This window comes from Brassica oleracea, chromosome C3, assembly GCF_000695525.1.
Source record: "Brassica oleracea var. oleracea cultivar TO1000 chromosome C3, BOL, whole genome shotgun sequence".
Taxonomy (NCBI): Eukaryota; Viridiplantae; Streptophyta; class Magnoliopsida; order Brassicales; family Brassicaceae; genus Brassica; species Brassica oleracea.
In genome coordinates, this window is record NC_027750.1 from 60523188 (window position 1) to 60536361 (window position 13174).

General features: G+C 37.6%; 3 protein-coding genes across 3 annotated transcripts; 1 reads left to right on the plus strand and 2 right to left on the minus strand.

Moving 5' to 3' along the window:
- Window positions 1–1692: 1692 nt before the first annotated feature.
- Window positions 1693–5169, minus strand: LOC106335029 (probable pre-mRNA-splicing factor ATP-dependent RNA helicase). Its single transcript, XM_013773445.1, has one exon. The coding sequence runs from the start codon at window positions 5062–5064 to the stop codon at window positions 1801–1803; it is 3264 nt and encodes a 1087-aa protein (XP_013628899.1). The 5' UTR covers window positions 5065–5169; the 3' UTR covers window positions 1693–1800.
- A 3120-nt stretch (window positions 5170–8289) lies between these two features.
- On the plus strand, window positions 8290–9664 carry LOC106335918. The gene is made up of 2 exons (XM_013774598.1): window positions 8290–8548; window positions 8946–9664. The coding sequence occupies exons 1-2, from the start codon at window positions 8365–8367 to the stop codon at window positions 9575–9577; spliced, it is 816 nt and encodes a 271-aa protein (XP_013630052.1). The 5' UTR covers window positions 8290–8364; the 3' UTR covers window positions 9578–9664.
- LOC106335917 (protein FAR1-RELATED SEQUENCE 9) lies at window positions 9592–11544 on the minus strand. The gene has a single exon (XM_013774597.1). It carries the CDS (start codon window positions 11362–11364, stop codon window positions 9823–9825), a length of 1542 nt encoding a protein of 513 aa, XP_013630051.1. The 5' UTR covers window positions 11365–11544; the 3' UTR covers window positions 9592–9822.
- Between the last annotated feature and the right edge of the window lie 1630 nt (window positions 11545–13174).

A 13174-nucleotide genomic window follows, 5' to 3' on the forward strand; every position in this document is an offset into this window, starting at 1 on the left:
AGGCGGAAGAAGAGTAACCGCCGGAGAAGAAAAGTTTTTTTTTTTTTTTTCCTTCTGAATTTCATTAGAAATAAAAATGCAATGTTTTACAAACCTACAGCACACACGACAACAACCCTGAAAGTGAGCAAAACAAACCACAATCAGACCTACATCAACTACCACTTTGGAGCAAGAATTAGAAGAACCGACTTTCATTAACAAAGAACTCAAAAAGCCATTTCGGATGGCCCTCTTGCAACATATGAACGCACTCTTCTTTGCCTCGTCACGTTTTGAGCAATAAATGTCGCTCCTCTGTTCTTCTCCACCGTGATACATCTAAGCTGATAATCCTCCATCAACATTATCATGATCCTCTTTGTACCCTTTTGGTTAGCATATTGATAGTGTTTAAAAAAAAAAAGATACACCGTGGAATTGTTTCGAACCTAAATGCTTAACTTCCCAAATTCTAGATGCTATTAGACTATCCATGTCTGGTTTTGTTTTAAAAGTTTTTCCATTGCTAAAATAAATAATATTTAAATGCTATAGGTTTTTTGAAATAATTTTCTTAAAAAAACATTTGAATTTCTATTAATAATCTATAGAAGTTTTAATTTTAAATTTAACTATATAATTAAATTTTATAAAAGAGAACAACTTGCATTATGGACTTCCACTTATGGAAACCTGCATGGTCAGGGCCAGGGGATGGTTCGACATATCTTAAAACTGATCATAGATATTTGAAAACTTCACACTATAACTTTTAACCAGATATATATGGCAGCATCTATATTGTATGTATAAAAGAAACAAATAAGATCTTGGAACCGTACCATTATTATCCGACTCTATAACACTTTCAAAGCGAAAGGCTCGAGCTCTGTTTTAGAGAACCACAGTGCTGGTTTCTTGGGAGTACACATCCTTTGACCTGAGTTTTAATGTGAAAATTGTTATGATTTTGAGAAGCAACACAGACTCATTCATTAATACCAGCAATGATAAAAAAAAGTCTTAGAACAATACATACTGAAAATGGAGAGAATAAGGATTATGATAAACAAGAAACAGAAGTCATCCTATCCCAGCGGAATAAGCTTAAACTCGTTTCAAGTTATGAGAGATTGCGTAAAATAATAACGTCAATCTGATTGAATGGGAATTACAGATCGAAGATACTAAAGAAAGATCACATAATGCATGAAAAGCAATAGGAAAGAGAGTTGAGAATTCGTGAGTACCTCCGGGGGTAAGAAATTGCTTCTTCCATTACGAAAGCATCCACAGATAACAGAGTTCCACATAATCAACAAGCTAAGAGCGTTGCTAGTGTGTATTTGCTAGGCTTTGCCTCAACGAAAGATAAGGCTTATTCACTCCGGCGGCCAACTCGAGCCAAACCAGTTAATAAAACATTCCATGAAATCTCATCCCTTACTTCACTCATCTGACTGGAACAAAACACTGGCGTTCTGCAAGGTACCAAGAAGTGTATTGGCTCCAGTCACACTTGTGTTGTATCCATGTCGGTAGGTAAAACCATGAGGCTTGCTTCCTCATTTGAACATCTGAAACACCTGAGCAGACATTCTAAACAGGCATATAATTTTGTATTACTCGTGGTAGTTCTCGTGATAAATATGATCAAATGGCTTCCAAAACCAAAACATGATGCAGTTGCAATCTCTTACTCATCCATCATACTGTTAGTTTTTTTAGCTTTGAATATATATATAAGAAAGGTAGAAAAAAAAAACATTTGAGGATTTGGGTGACAAACAAAAGGAAGAATAAAACTTGAAATCTCTCTCAAGCACGTCTTTTGCTGAGACGCCATGAGTTAGGCTCGTGATAACGAGCATACAGAGGCTCAATGCGTTCCTGGCGCTTACGCTTGCTCATATGGGTTGGATCAGCCACTTTGAAAAACCTAGGAGCTAGCTCCACAAGCCACTTTGGGTCAATCACGGTCACTTCTCTCATGTACTCCTTGGTCGTCATCACAAGATCATGATATATCACCCCATCTGGTTGTCTTTGGAACAATGCACTGCCCGGGTGTATGTAAACCGGTTGATTCTCCACTAGCGTCCTGTAACCTTCCTGCGGATCTTTTCTTGCTACATGGAAGAATAATCCTGCTGTGATTGCTTTCCTTATCTTCGTGAAGTTCTTCCCCGCGCTTACCACGTCTAGTTTATATTTGTCCATAATGCTGAGAAGCTGTTTCCTCACGTCTTGAGCACGTCGTAAGGATCGTGGCTGTATGAAGTTGTCAAAACACCATGGCCCTGAGAAGTTCTTAGCCTTCCAAGCTTCATATACAGTTAGCAATGTCAAGTGATCACCTTCAGGCTGGAAAAACTTTGCCTTCTTCTGGTCTGCTTGAGCTTGCTTCTCTCTTGGTCTATAAAATATGTTGTCCCCCTGGACCATAGCAATCATCGTCAAAATCTCATCGCTGCACCCAAGATCCACACTCGCTAGCAACATCTTAGAGAGCGGTGGTTGGAGAGGAAACTCAGCCATTTTTCTACCCAGCTTCGTCAACAGACCTTCCTCATCCAAAGCTCCCAGGCTGTACAGCTGTTCCATAGCAGAGATCAAGGCTTGCGGTTGGGGTGGATCCATGAAGTCAAACGACAACAGGTCATTGATACCCATTGCTTTCATGGTAAGGGTTGTCATTCCTAGGTTAATCCTCTGGATTTCAGGGATTGATGTAGGAGGCATCTCATTACGGTATGCGCTCTTCGTGTAGAGACGGTAACATTTCCCAGGACCAGTACGACCAGCACGCCCAGCTCTCTGCGTTGCCGATGCCTGTGAGATTGGGGTTATGACAAGCGAATCTAGTCCTTGCTTTGGATTATACACGTTCTGCTTTGCAAACCCAGGATCAACAACATAATATATTCCATCTATTGTCAAAGAAGCTTCTGCAATATTTGTAGCTACAACTACTTTCCGGGTACCAGGAGGAGGAGGATCAAATATTCTAGACTGCATTTCACTAGGAAGGGCACTGTAAACAGGTAGTATGATGAGTTCAGGAACGTTTTTACCTAGATTTTTCATTCTCTCGTACAGAGACTGACATGCAGAATCAATCTCTTCCTGTCCCGTCAAAAAGAGAAGAATGTCACCCTCTGGCTCAGTCAAGTGAATCTGAAGAACTGTGGTCAGGGCTAAACCCAAGTAATCGCTTTCTGGCTGTTTGTTATACAGAATCTCTACAGGGAAGGTTTTTCCAGGAATTGTAAAGATTTTGCAGTTGAAGAAATACCCAGAGAATTTCTCTGCATCTAATGTGGCGGATGTGACAATCACACGAAGGTCAGGCCTGCGTTTCAACAGCTTCTTGAGAAGACCAAACAACACATCAGTGTTAATTGTCCGCTCATGAGCTTCATCAAGCATTATAACAGAGTACTGAGAGAGGTTTTCATCAATCAGAATCTCCCTAAGAAGCATACCATCAGTCATGTACTTGATCAGCGTATCTGGTCCAGTACAATCCTCAAACCGAATAGCATACCCTACCTCCTCTCCCAAACGACAACCAAACTCCTCAGCTACTCTCTTTGCAACAGACATTGCTGCGACCCTACGAGGCTGCGTACACCCAATCTTTCCTTTGGTAGTGTAACCAGCTTCGGCAAGATACTGAGTCACCTGAGTCGTCTTGCCTGAACCAGTTTCACCAATGACCACCAACACTTGATTATCATGCACAGCCTGTATCAGCTCCGTTTTCAGCTTGTATATAGGAAGGCTCTCCCTTTGCTCCTGGATAGAAAGCTTTGATCTTTGTCCAAAAGTTGGAGTATTCCCGAAAGCATCCTTCTTCCACTCAGGCATGTCATAAGCAGATAATCCAACACCTCTAAGCTCCTGTGCAAGATGCCTTTCACCAGTTTCAGGCATAGGATCTTCCCAAGGACGATTCAGATCCTTGGGGATAGAGTCAAGAATTGTTCTTTGCTGCTGATCCCCCGTTTCTCTCCTCTCCTTGGTGAGCGCAGACTGAAGTGCAGCAGCACGACTCAAGGAGCCTTGTGGATTTCTGAAGATCTTGACAGGAGACATGTCGGCAGAGCACCTGGTCTGCCCTTGTAAGAAAGCAGGTTCTTCTTCGTTCATCTCAATCTCGAGCTCTTGTTCAGCACCTTCCTCCTGATAAAGCATCCCAACTCCATCCTCATCATAATAATCAGGAAAGTCAGTGGCTTTCAGAGCACCAGAAGCAATGATCTGCTTGGCTTCCCATCTCTCAGGGGAGCTCATCTTCTTCTTCAGTGGCCTCCTACGTGAAGGACGCTCCTCCTCAAGAATCCGGATCCCTGAAATCCCAGACTTGGTATCCTTTGTTCTAAAAGATGGATTACTCCTCCTGGCTGAATCTGAATAGTCTCTACCCGTGTTCTGATCAACATCCTTCATGGAAAGACTATACTTAGCACCACCCTCTTTGACAGATAAAACTTTGACATACACTTGCATATCCCGCTTCTTCACCAAACTCTCAGCCCCCATCTGAGAAACATGAACTAGACCTTCTTTCCCTCTGAACCTATCAAACTGAACAAAGCAGCCAGACTCCATCACCCTAGTCACTCTACCTTTGTAAACCTGATACAACTCAGGCTCGTTCGCACCACCCCTACCACGTGATCTCCCCCTCCTATACCTATCACCACGTGATCTTCCTCCCCTATGTCTATGCCGATCCCTTCTATCATCTCGATCCTCCTCTCTCTGAGCTTCCCTCTCGAGCTCCTTGACCTTATCCTTAGTATCCTTAATCGCTAAGCCCTTGAATCTCCTTTTCTCCTCGGATTTGGGCTGCGGAGGGTAGATCCCGTGGATTAAAGTTAACAGCGACCGGACGAAATAATCAGGAAGCTCTGCGTCGTCCTTCTTCAGCTTCTTATCGAGTTCATCGGCCGTCTCGGAGTTGCGGCCCAGATCGATGATGTACTCGGCTAAATCCTTTGGCGCTACAGCAACTACATGCGTTTCCAACTCGTTGCAGATGTTGGAGACGAGAGATAGGTGCTTTAGTTTGTTCATGGCGGCGCCGATCAATCAATGAAACAATCCAAGAACAAGTTTGTTTATTTCTCTCGATAGATTTCTAGGGTTTCTCTTCTTTTCACTCTGATATTTCTTGTTTTGGGTTTCATCTAATTATATAGGGATTACAAAAACTGCCATTGCCTTTTTCAACACGTCGGTTTACTTTCTTTTTTTCCTTTTTGTTTCTTTTTTTTCATTTTTCTTTGTCACTATCACGTCGGTTTATTATTAAACCAATGAAATCTTATATATCTAAATTATTAAAAGAAAAACACCTATTTGAAAATGTTCTTACTTTATTAATTAAACTTCTTTTTTTTGCTTGTCTTTTTCAATTGCATTTATGAAATATCCTAAAACGAATAAAACAGCCTAATTTATTACTTGTCTTTTCAGTTATATTAATGAAATATGTTTAAATGAATTTAAACTTCCTATTTTATTGTTTGTCTTTTTCAGTTACCTTAATGAAATATCCTTAAATAAATTTGGACATAATGTCATTTAATCAACCAAAAAAACTCATGAGTTATCCTTACATGCATAATTTTCATAACGGAGATTTTTAAAAACGTGCATCATTAAAATGTTATCTAAAACATGCAGCACTAATATATAACATGCATCAATAAAACTAGAATTTGACTCACACAATTGTACGGATATTATTTTCAGTTGATTAAATTTTAAAAAAATTATTTATTCAAAAAATATTTAACAATGGCTATGTTTTTAAAAATTATATGGTATTATTTGCTCATAAATCATTTGTCATTTGATAAATTTATGGTTTTTATTTATATTTTTTATTATTTAATTATAATATTTTCATTTTATATTTGAAAGTTAAATGAATTTTCTTTCAAACAATATTTTTGTAAACGTATTTTTTTAAAAATAATCAATTAAAATTGTTATTATCATTGAATATCATTATTTTTGACATAATTTGAGTTTTCGTTTACATCAAAACTTATCATATTTTAGGATAATTTTAATTTAAAATGTAATTTTCATATTTTTCAAACAAATTCTAAAAATATTTTTTAAATATTTTGTTAGAATTGTTAAAAAAATATTGAGTTGCATTTCAAATAAAAAGGTAAAGATATTAAAAATATTCTAATTAAAATATGTGAAATTTAATATAGTTTTAAAGAAATGGTCAAAAAAAAAAAATTACACATAAAATAATCAAGATTTTTTTTAACTGGGCGGATCATTATTTATATGATATCGCACACGAAAGAAAATTTTCTGTTTTTAAAATTATCTAATTAACTCTATACTCATTTTTTTTTATATGATATCACACATTCGTAAAAAAGTATATAGTTTAAGATGCAAAAAAAAATATTTACGTAATGAATATAATATGAACGAATATTACAAATACATCATTTAATAAAATAAATAATTAAAAACTGAAAATTCATATCTGCGCTGGCGCGCGGATCAGGGTCCAGTTAAAACAGAAGTAACAACTTTGTTTCATGTGTGATTTTTTAAAAAATGGACCTAATGAACATATTCCAAGAAAGTCATGTTATATTTAATCTCTAATCTTATCATTTAAATTTTGGGCCAACCTGAAATTTTTATTGGGCTATCAATAATTGGATTTAAACAATAGATGATCCATTGGATTTATAGATAGTATATTTAATTATTACTCGATAATATAAATCTATGAAGCGAAAAGTTTAATTTTTTAAAAACTTTCTAAATTTGTGAAATGTTACAATATCTTTGAATATGACGGCAAAACAATATTTTACTAATCTTTCTATATATAGTTACGATTTTAATAATGAAATAATAATCCGAAAATATATATATAGATGAAGATACAAATACATGTGAAAGTTTGAAACAATCTATTCAATAAAAAAAATATACCTTGAATTTATTATGTTTTAAAAATTGAGAGACACATATATATTATAATATATACCAATTTAGAATTGAAAATAAAATATTTATATAAAAATAAATGAAAAAAAAATTCGCGCGGTTGCGCAGATCGAGATGTAGTTATAGTTAAACTATCTGCCAAACCCAAATTATTTCTGGGTTTTTGTATTGGCTGCAAAATCAAATCTTATCTTTCCAAAAATCACTTCACTAATTTTATATCTAATCTATTAATTTAAAATCTTATTTTTATCGACGACGAATGTTGTTATTTAAATTTTGGACCATTTCATTTTACTTATGTTAAACACACGTTTTATTATATTTACGTTATATGGTCATACCCATTTATTTTCCACTTTACTATATTCGCTTTCTTCCTTATTATTATATCTATCTTAAACAAAAGAATGTTTTATACACGATATAGCATTCTAAAAATAACATTTAGTAATTTTGTTTTCAATTTTATAAGAACTACATTATTGTCTATTGATTATAAGTTATCCCTTTTACATCTTTACCTAGATGATATATATACCATGAACCATGAGTAATACTTATTATCAATCTTATAGAAACTTTAGTAATGTCGACCGGTTGTAATCTTGACCCATTCAACATTGCTTTATCAAGATGAACGGTGACGTCAGATCCTAGCAGGGTGGCCCACGCAGAAAGACCACAAGGCACAAGATAAGCAAGAGTTCGGGAGATGCCAAGTCATATTCAATCTAGAAACCCAACACATGCGAACTCACATTGGTGTATAATCATGTCCATGGTTATATAATCATAGTGAGGATCAAAATAGCGACTACGCGGTTGATCAAATTGAAAGGAAAAAACAATGCAGTTTCTTAGCCAAGCAATCAAGCATATATATATACTTCCTCCGTTTCAATATAGATGATGTTTTAGAAGGTTTGTTTTGTTTCAATTTACATGAAATTTTAAGATTTTAAAGAAGTTTTGAGATTTAAAGTTTAATTTTAACTTTATTGCAAACTGTTCAACCAATTAGATTTTACAGTCTTTTTTATAATTGGTTAACTGATTTTAAAATTATATCTTTAAAATATTTTTTTCGGGAAATGTAATTTTTTTAATTTTTGTGCACTATTACAAAACGTATAGTAAGACGGAGAGAGTATAGATTAGAAGTTGTAATTTAGAACCTACACGTCTATAATAATCATTTGAAGGCATTCGGCCCATTTGAGCTATATTGTGGCAATCTGGCCCGTTAAGCCCATTACTTCAAACGCGACAAATTCCTTTAGAAATCGGCGTTTTAAAGGGATCAAGCTGACCCACGGCGTCTCTAAGCTCCCCGAACCGACGATTCCTTCCCTCCCTCCGAAGACAAAGACAAAGACAATGGCGTCGAACAGCAGAGAAGCGAGGAGGCGAAAAATCTTAGAAAGAGGATCTGATCGTTTGGCCTTTATCACTGGTCAGATCAACGGCGTTCCTCCTCCTCCACCTTCTTCCCTGTCTCAATCTCATCTCTCACCGGAGACGATTCCGTCTCGTGATGAGATTCCTACTGAACGAGAAACAGGTTCTCTTTCTGTCTTGTCTCTCTATGGAATATGACCACCCTCGAATTGTTCGTACCGAAGTTCGATTTCCGCTATTGTTTGTGTCTTGGATGATTAGATGCTAAGCGATTACATTAATCCGCACTGATTACGAATTTTGTGTTCCTTCAGGCTTACCTTTACACTGCTTTTACTAAGAGGTTACTGATGTACTTGCTGTATCCACTTATCTACAAGTGTCTGTTTTTTGCTTGCTTAACTTGTTATATTCTGAACAAGAGTCGTCATAGGGGGTAATTGGTTTCAATGTGGTAGCATCATTTAATATGTTGTTGATTCCAGTCTCTTATATAAGCATTATATCAAGGAAAAAAACCTAGTGTGTTGGTTTTGATGATCCTGGTTCTGACATTGCAGCTTTCACAAGTCATCAGGAAAACATCTCCGAGGCTTCGATGCTTGATAATATGGACCCTATCATCCATCAAAGCAGAGCAGACTCTCTTCAGCCTCTCAAGTTTACTGAATCATTGGCTGAAGCCTCCGATTCAGATCCCAGAGACGCAACAATACAACCGTCTCCTGCAACCCCATCATCAGTGGTAGATTTGGGCGCTTCTCAAGCATTTACTCCTCTGGTTAGTTTTGTGAACACCATCACTCCAAAACACATTGGAGCCGCCATTGATGCTTCGGAATACGCACGGATGTTCTCATCTATTCTGATTGCGCTTCTTGTCGTGCTATCTCATCTCGGGTTCTCTTCCCTAGGCAGCATAGTAAGCTTCAGACCTGTCTTCTTGCTTCTCTTGACCGATGCCACAATTGTGCTGGGGCGTATTCTGCTGGGCCATCATGGAGATCCTCCCTCAGCTTCAAGACGAGAAAACTCAGTAATGAATGGACTAGGCATAGCGGACCAAGTGGGCAACGCGCTGGAGATGGTCATGATGATGAAGAAAATAATGAACGCTGTTTCTATGGATTTTAGCTTGTACGCTGTGTTTCTCATATGTGGCCTCTTGTTCACACAAAACATCTTTGCTTAGGTCCTCTTTGTAGGTTTTTTTTTTTGGACAACATGTGATTTCTTATTTATTTCTCATACTATTACAGACTACGCTTATGATTCATTATGTTCTGTCTATGGTTTTCATCTTTTGAGTAGAAGAAGATATAATGGGTGTTATCATCTTTTAAGTGCAGAGTTATTGAAGCTAGAAGATTTTGATTAAAAGCAGAGAGTAAACGAGTATAACTGTGATGGTATGGGCATTATCCATCAGGTTTGCACTCACTCTTTCAAGCTTAGTCTAGCATTTTGCACCTTGAGAGACAGCTGAAACTTGTGTTCTTCCATATCTCTCAAAATAGACAGCAGGTTTGCTCGATAAGCTTCGCATCGCTGACCTGTCCTCTCCAGCTCAGCTGTCAGTTCAAGTATGGTCCTCTCCTTTTCACCCTGACATTGAAGTGGATGATACATTCCATTGGCCGTTTCTTGAGTTTCGTCAGACTGGTAAGAATCCCCATTAGTTGCTCCTCCTCTAGTTTTGCTACTTGCAGCAGCAACCTTCTTGGCAGCTTCATCTAAGGCAACCACTGCAGCTTTATAAATCTGAATAGACTTGGCTCCCTCCTCCACATACTTGGTTGCTTCTTGGCGGAGATTGTCATAGCAAACAGTTAAGGACTCTTGGCAACTACTGTTTGAAAACTCGCTACTACTCTTTGCTTCCTTGGTCCATCTCCTTAGCAGATACCTAGACGGAAGAGTAAAAACATTCCTGGCACTGAACACAGCCAATATATGTCTACAAACAATCCCCGAATACTCAAACATCCTACAGCTGCAATTAGCTTTCACCTCCTCAAGAGACTCAAACTCAACAGTGTGACCTTGTCCGAACTTCCCCACACGATAAGTGGAATCACTCATCTTATTCACAGGATTTGCGGAAATCTCAACAAACTCCTCCTGAAACTTCAAAAACGCTGCTCTCGTATACACTCCAGCAACTTGCTTCTCCGTGGGAGAAGCCGTCTTCAAAACAGGAGTAGAGTTAGTCGACTCATAATCAGCTCTCAGCTCTTTCACACGCCAGCTGTTAACAGCTTCCTCACACTGGGCCATGATCATCTCCATGGTGGTTGACCCGTCCACAAACCCGTGGAAGAAGGAGTTCTCACTAGACAGCTCTCCAAAAAAAGTGTCTTTAATAAAAACAGGAACCCACTGCTGCCTCACATTATAAATAGACTGAATCCAATGATTCTCCTCGAGACAGTGTCTCCTCAAAACAGAGTCCCAAGCCCCCTCGAAGTCACTAACCGTCTCCGTCTCGGTAACACAGCTCAAGAACTCTGATTGAAACCCGGGGTGAGACTGAAACACGTGAGCGAGCTTCTCCATGATAAGACGGAGGCTGAAACGAAGACGCGCCTGGGGGAAAACCTGAGAAGCGGCGAGGTGGATCACGGGGTCAGGCTCGAGGGTGATGGAAGGAGGAGGATGAGGAGCGGACATGGCTTGAAGCCAAGAGTGGAAGAGCCACGCGAAGGAGGATTGTGATTGGTTGAGGACGAGAGCGCAGCCGAAGAGGAGAGGGTGGCCGTGGTGGTTGAAGCCTGTCAAGGCAGCGAAAGGGACTTGATTGTTTCTCATGTAGGTAGTGTCGAAGACGAGGGTGTCGCCGAAGTGAGTGTAGTTCGACCTGCAAGTGGGATCGGCCCAGATAACGTTTCCGCCATTGTCTTCGTTCTCCACTGCGTACGAGAAAGAAGGGTTCTCGAGGTGCTTGCGTTTCAGATAGTTCAAGACGTGCTCCAAACTCATTGCGGTAAGAACAAGGAACAAAAGTTGTAGATGATGATGATGACGACGATAACCCTAGAACCTGTACTGTCGACGGAGTAATCGAGAGAGAGAGAGAGAGAGAGAGAGAGAGAGGGGTTGCAGTAAACGGTGAGGCAATGAAACAATTTGGGCTTATTAACTTGTTGGGCTTAGCCCATTGAACAGGTATATTGATGAGAAATGATTAATAAATAATTTTTATCTGTTATAAGATAAACTTTGAAACGATCCTCCACTCCTTTACCAACTCAAGCACTATGATCATCTACTTATCAAGCACTATGATCATCTACTCATCAAGCACTATGATCACCCACTCATTTACCAAATCAAGCACCATCTTTGATATTTTATGTATTGTTGCTCACTATAAATACCATCACTCATCTCACTCTTTTGTACACAATTACATCTTCTTCTTCTTCCTTATAATAAACTCTTTCTCTCATATTAAGTGTTATTTGCTTCCTACGGGTATTGAATTCTACTCTTATTTAAATTTCCCGATACTATAAATTATAAGTTATTCCATAACATCTTGCTTATTATTAGTGTATCTCTAGAATAATTGTGAGATGGTGGGTGGGGCGGGCTTTGACCTATGACAAAAGTTGGGGGATAAAACAAAAGGATGAAAAGTATGAGGGAGGGAGATTGTAATAGAATAAAATAATGAAGATTTGAGGTGGAAAAGTGAAGAGGAAAGATAAGGAGATAAATGGGAGAGAGCCACACAACTTGTTTTTCAAACAATGGCCGCATGTAGGCCTGCGGTTATTACCCAAAACGTACCGACCGGTAAAATTTAGTTTTTGCTTAATTCCGTTTGAAGGTTGGGTTTGGTTCGACAACTAAAAAAATTTTGATTTTCCGTTTCGTAACTGTTTTGTTCGATTTTTTTTTTTAATTTTTTTTTTTACCAATTAATACCAATCTTGACCAAAAATTCAAACTGAACTATCCTAACTAAACCAAAATCCAAATACCGAACTAACCAAAATTAAATAATTTTTTGAACTTTTTTAATTTAAATCGAAAATTTAACCAAACTAACCGCAAACCAAAAGCTTTGGTAATTTTTTTTGAAACTGAACTAACCGAATTAAGACGCAAACAAGAAATATTTCTACAACAAGATCTTGTTGATATTCTTGCAAACCAAAATCTTTGGTAAAATTCGGTTGATTATTTATGTACTGTGTGATCTTGTTAGCATCATAGATATAAACATTGACAACAAGATCAATTAATAGATTAACGATAACAAAATACAATAATATCGAATCACATCAACTAATTTTGTTTTTTTTATATCATCATTCACTTCATTTTTTACATAATGCAATCTTCATCAAAATCTAAAAATATCACAAATTAAAATCAAACGCATAAAGATTGTGTCATAAATAAAAGGGAGAATTGCCAAGTGTGACTCAAAACTTGGAGTCAAACCCAAAACAATACCCCAACTTGGGTCAAAGGCAAAAGTAACCTAAAAGGCTATTGAAATTACAACTATCCCCTTGTGACCAAACAAAAAAACGGAATTCTTTTTACGTTTCTACCCCTCGCAAGTCGTCTGTTTAGACGACTTGAAAATAAGTCGTCCAGACGACTTAACTTAAAGTCGTCTGGACAGTTAGTCTTAAACATAATTTAAAAATTTTGTAAAAAATATTTTGATAAGTGAAAAATGGGAATTATGTAATTAACATATGTCTTAGGAGGTATAAATTAAGATATAACAAATTTCAATTGTTTTCAGCATAGATGAGTGAAAGTAGTGAGT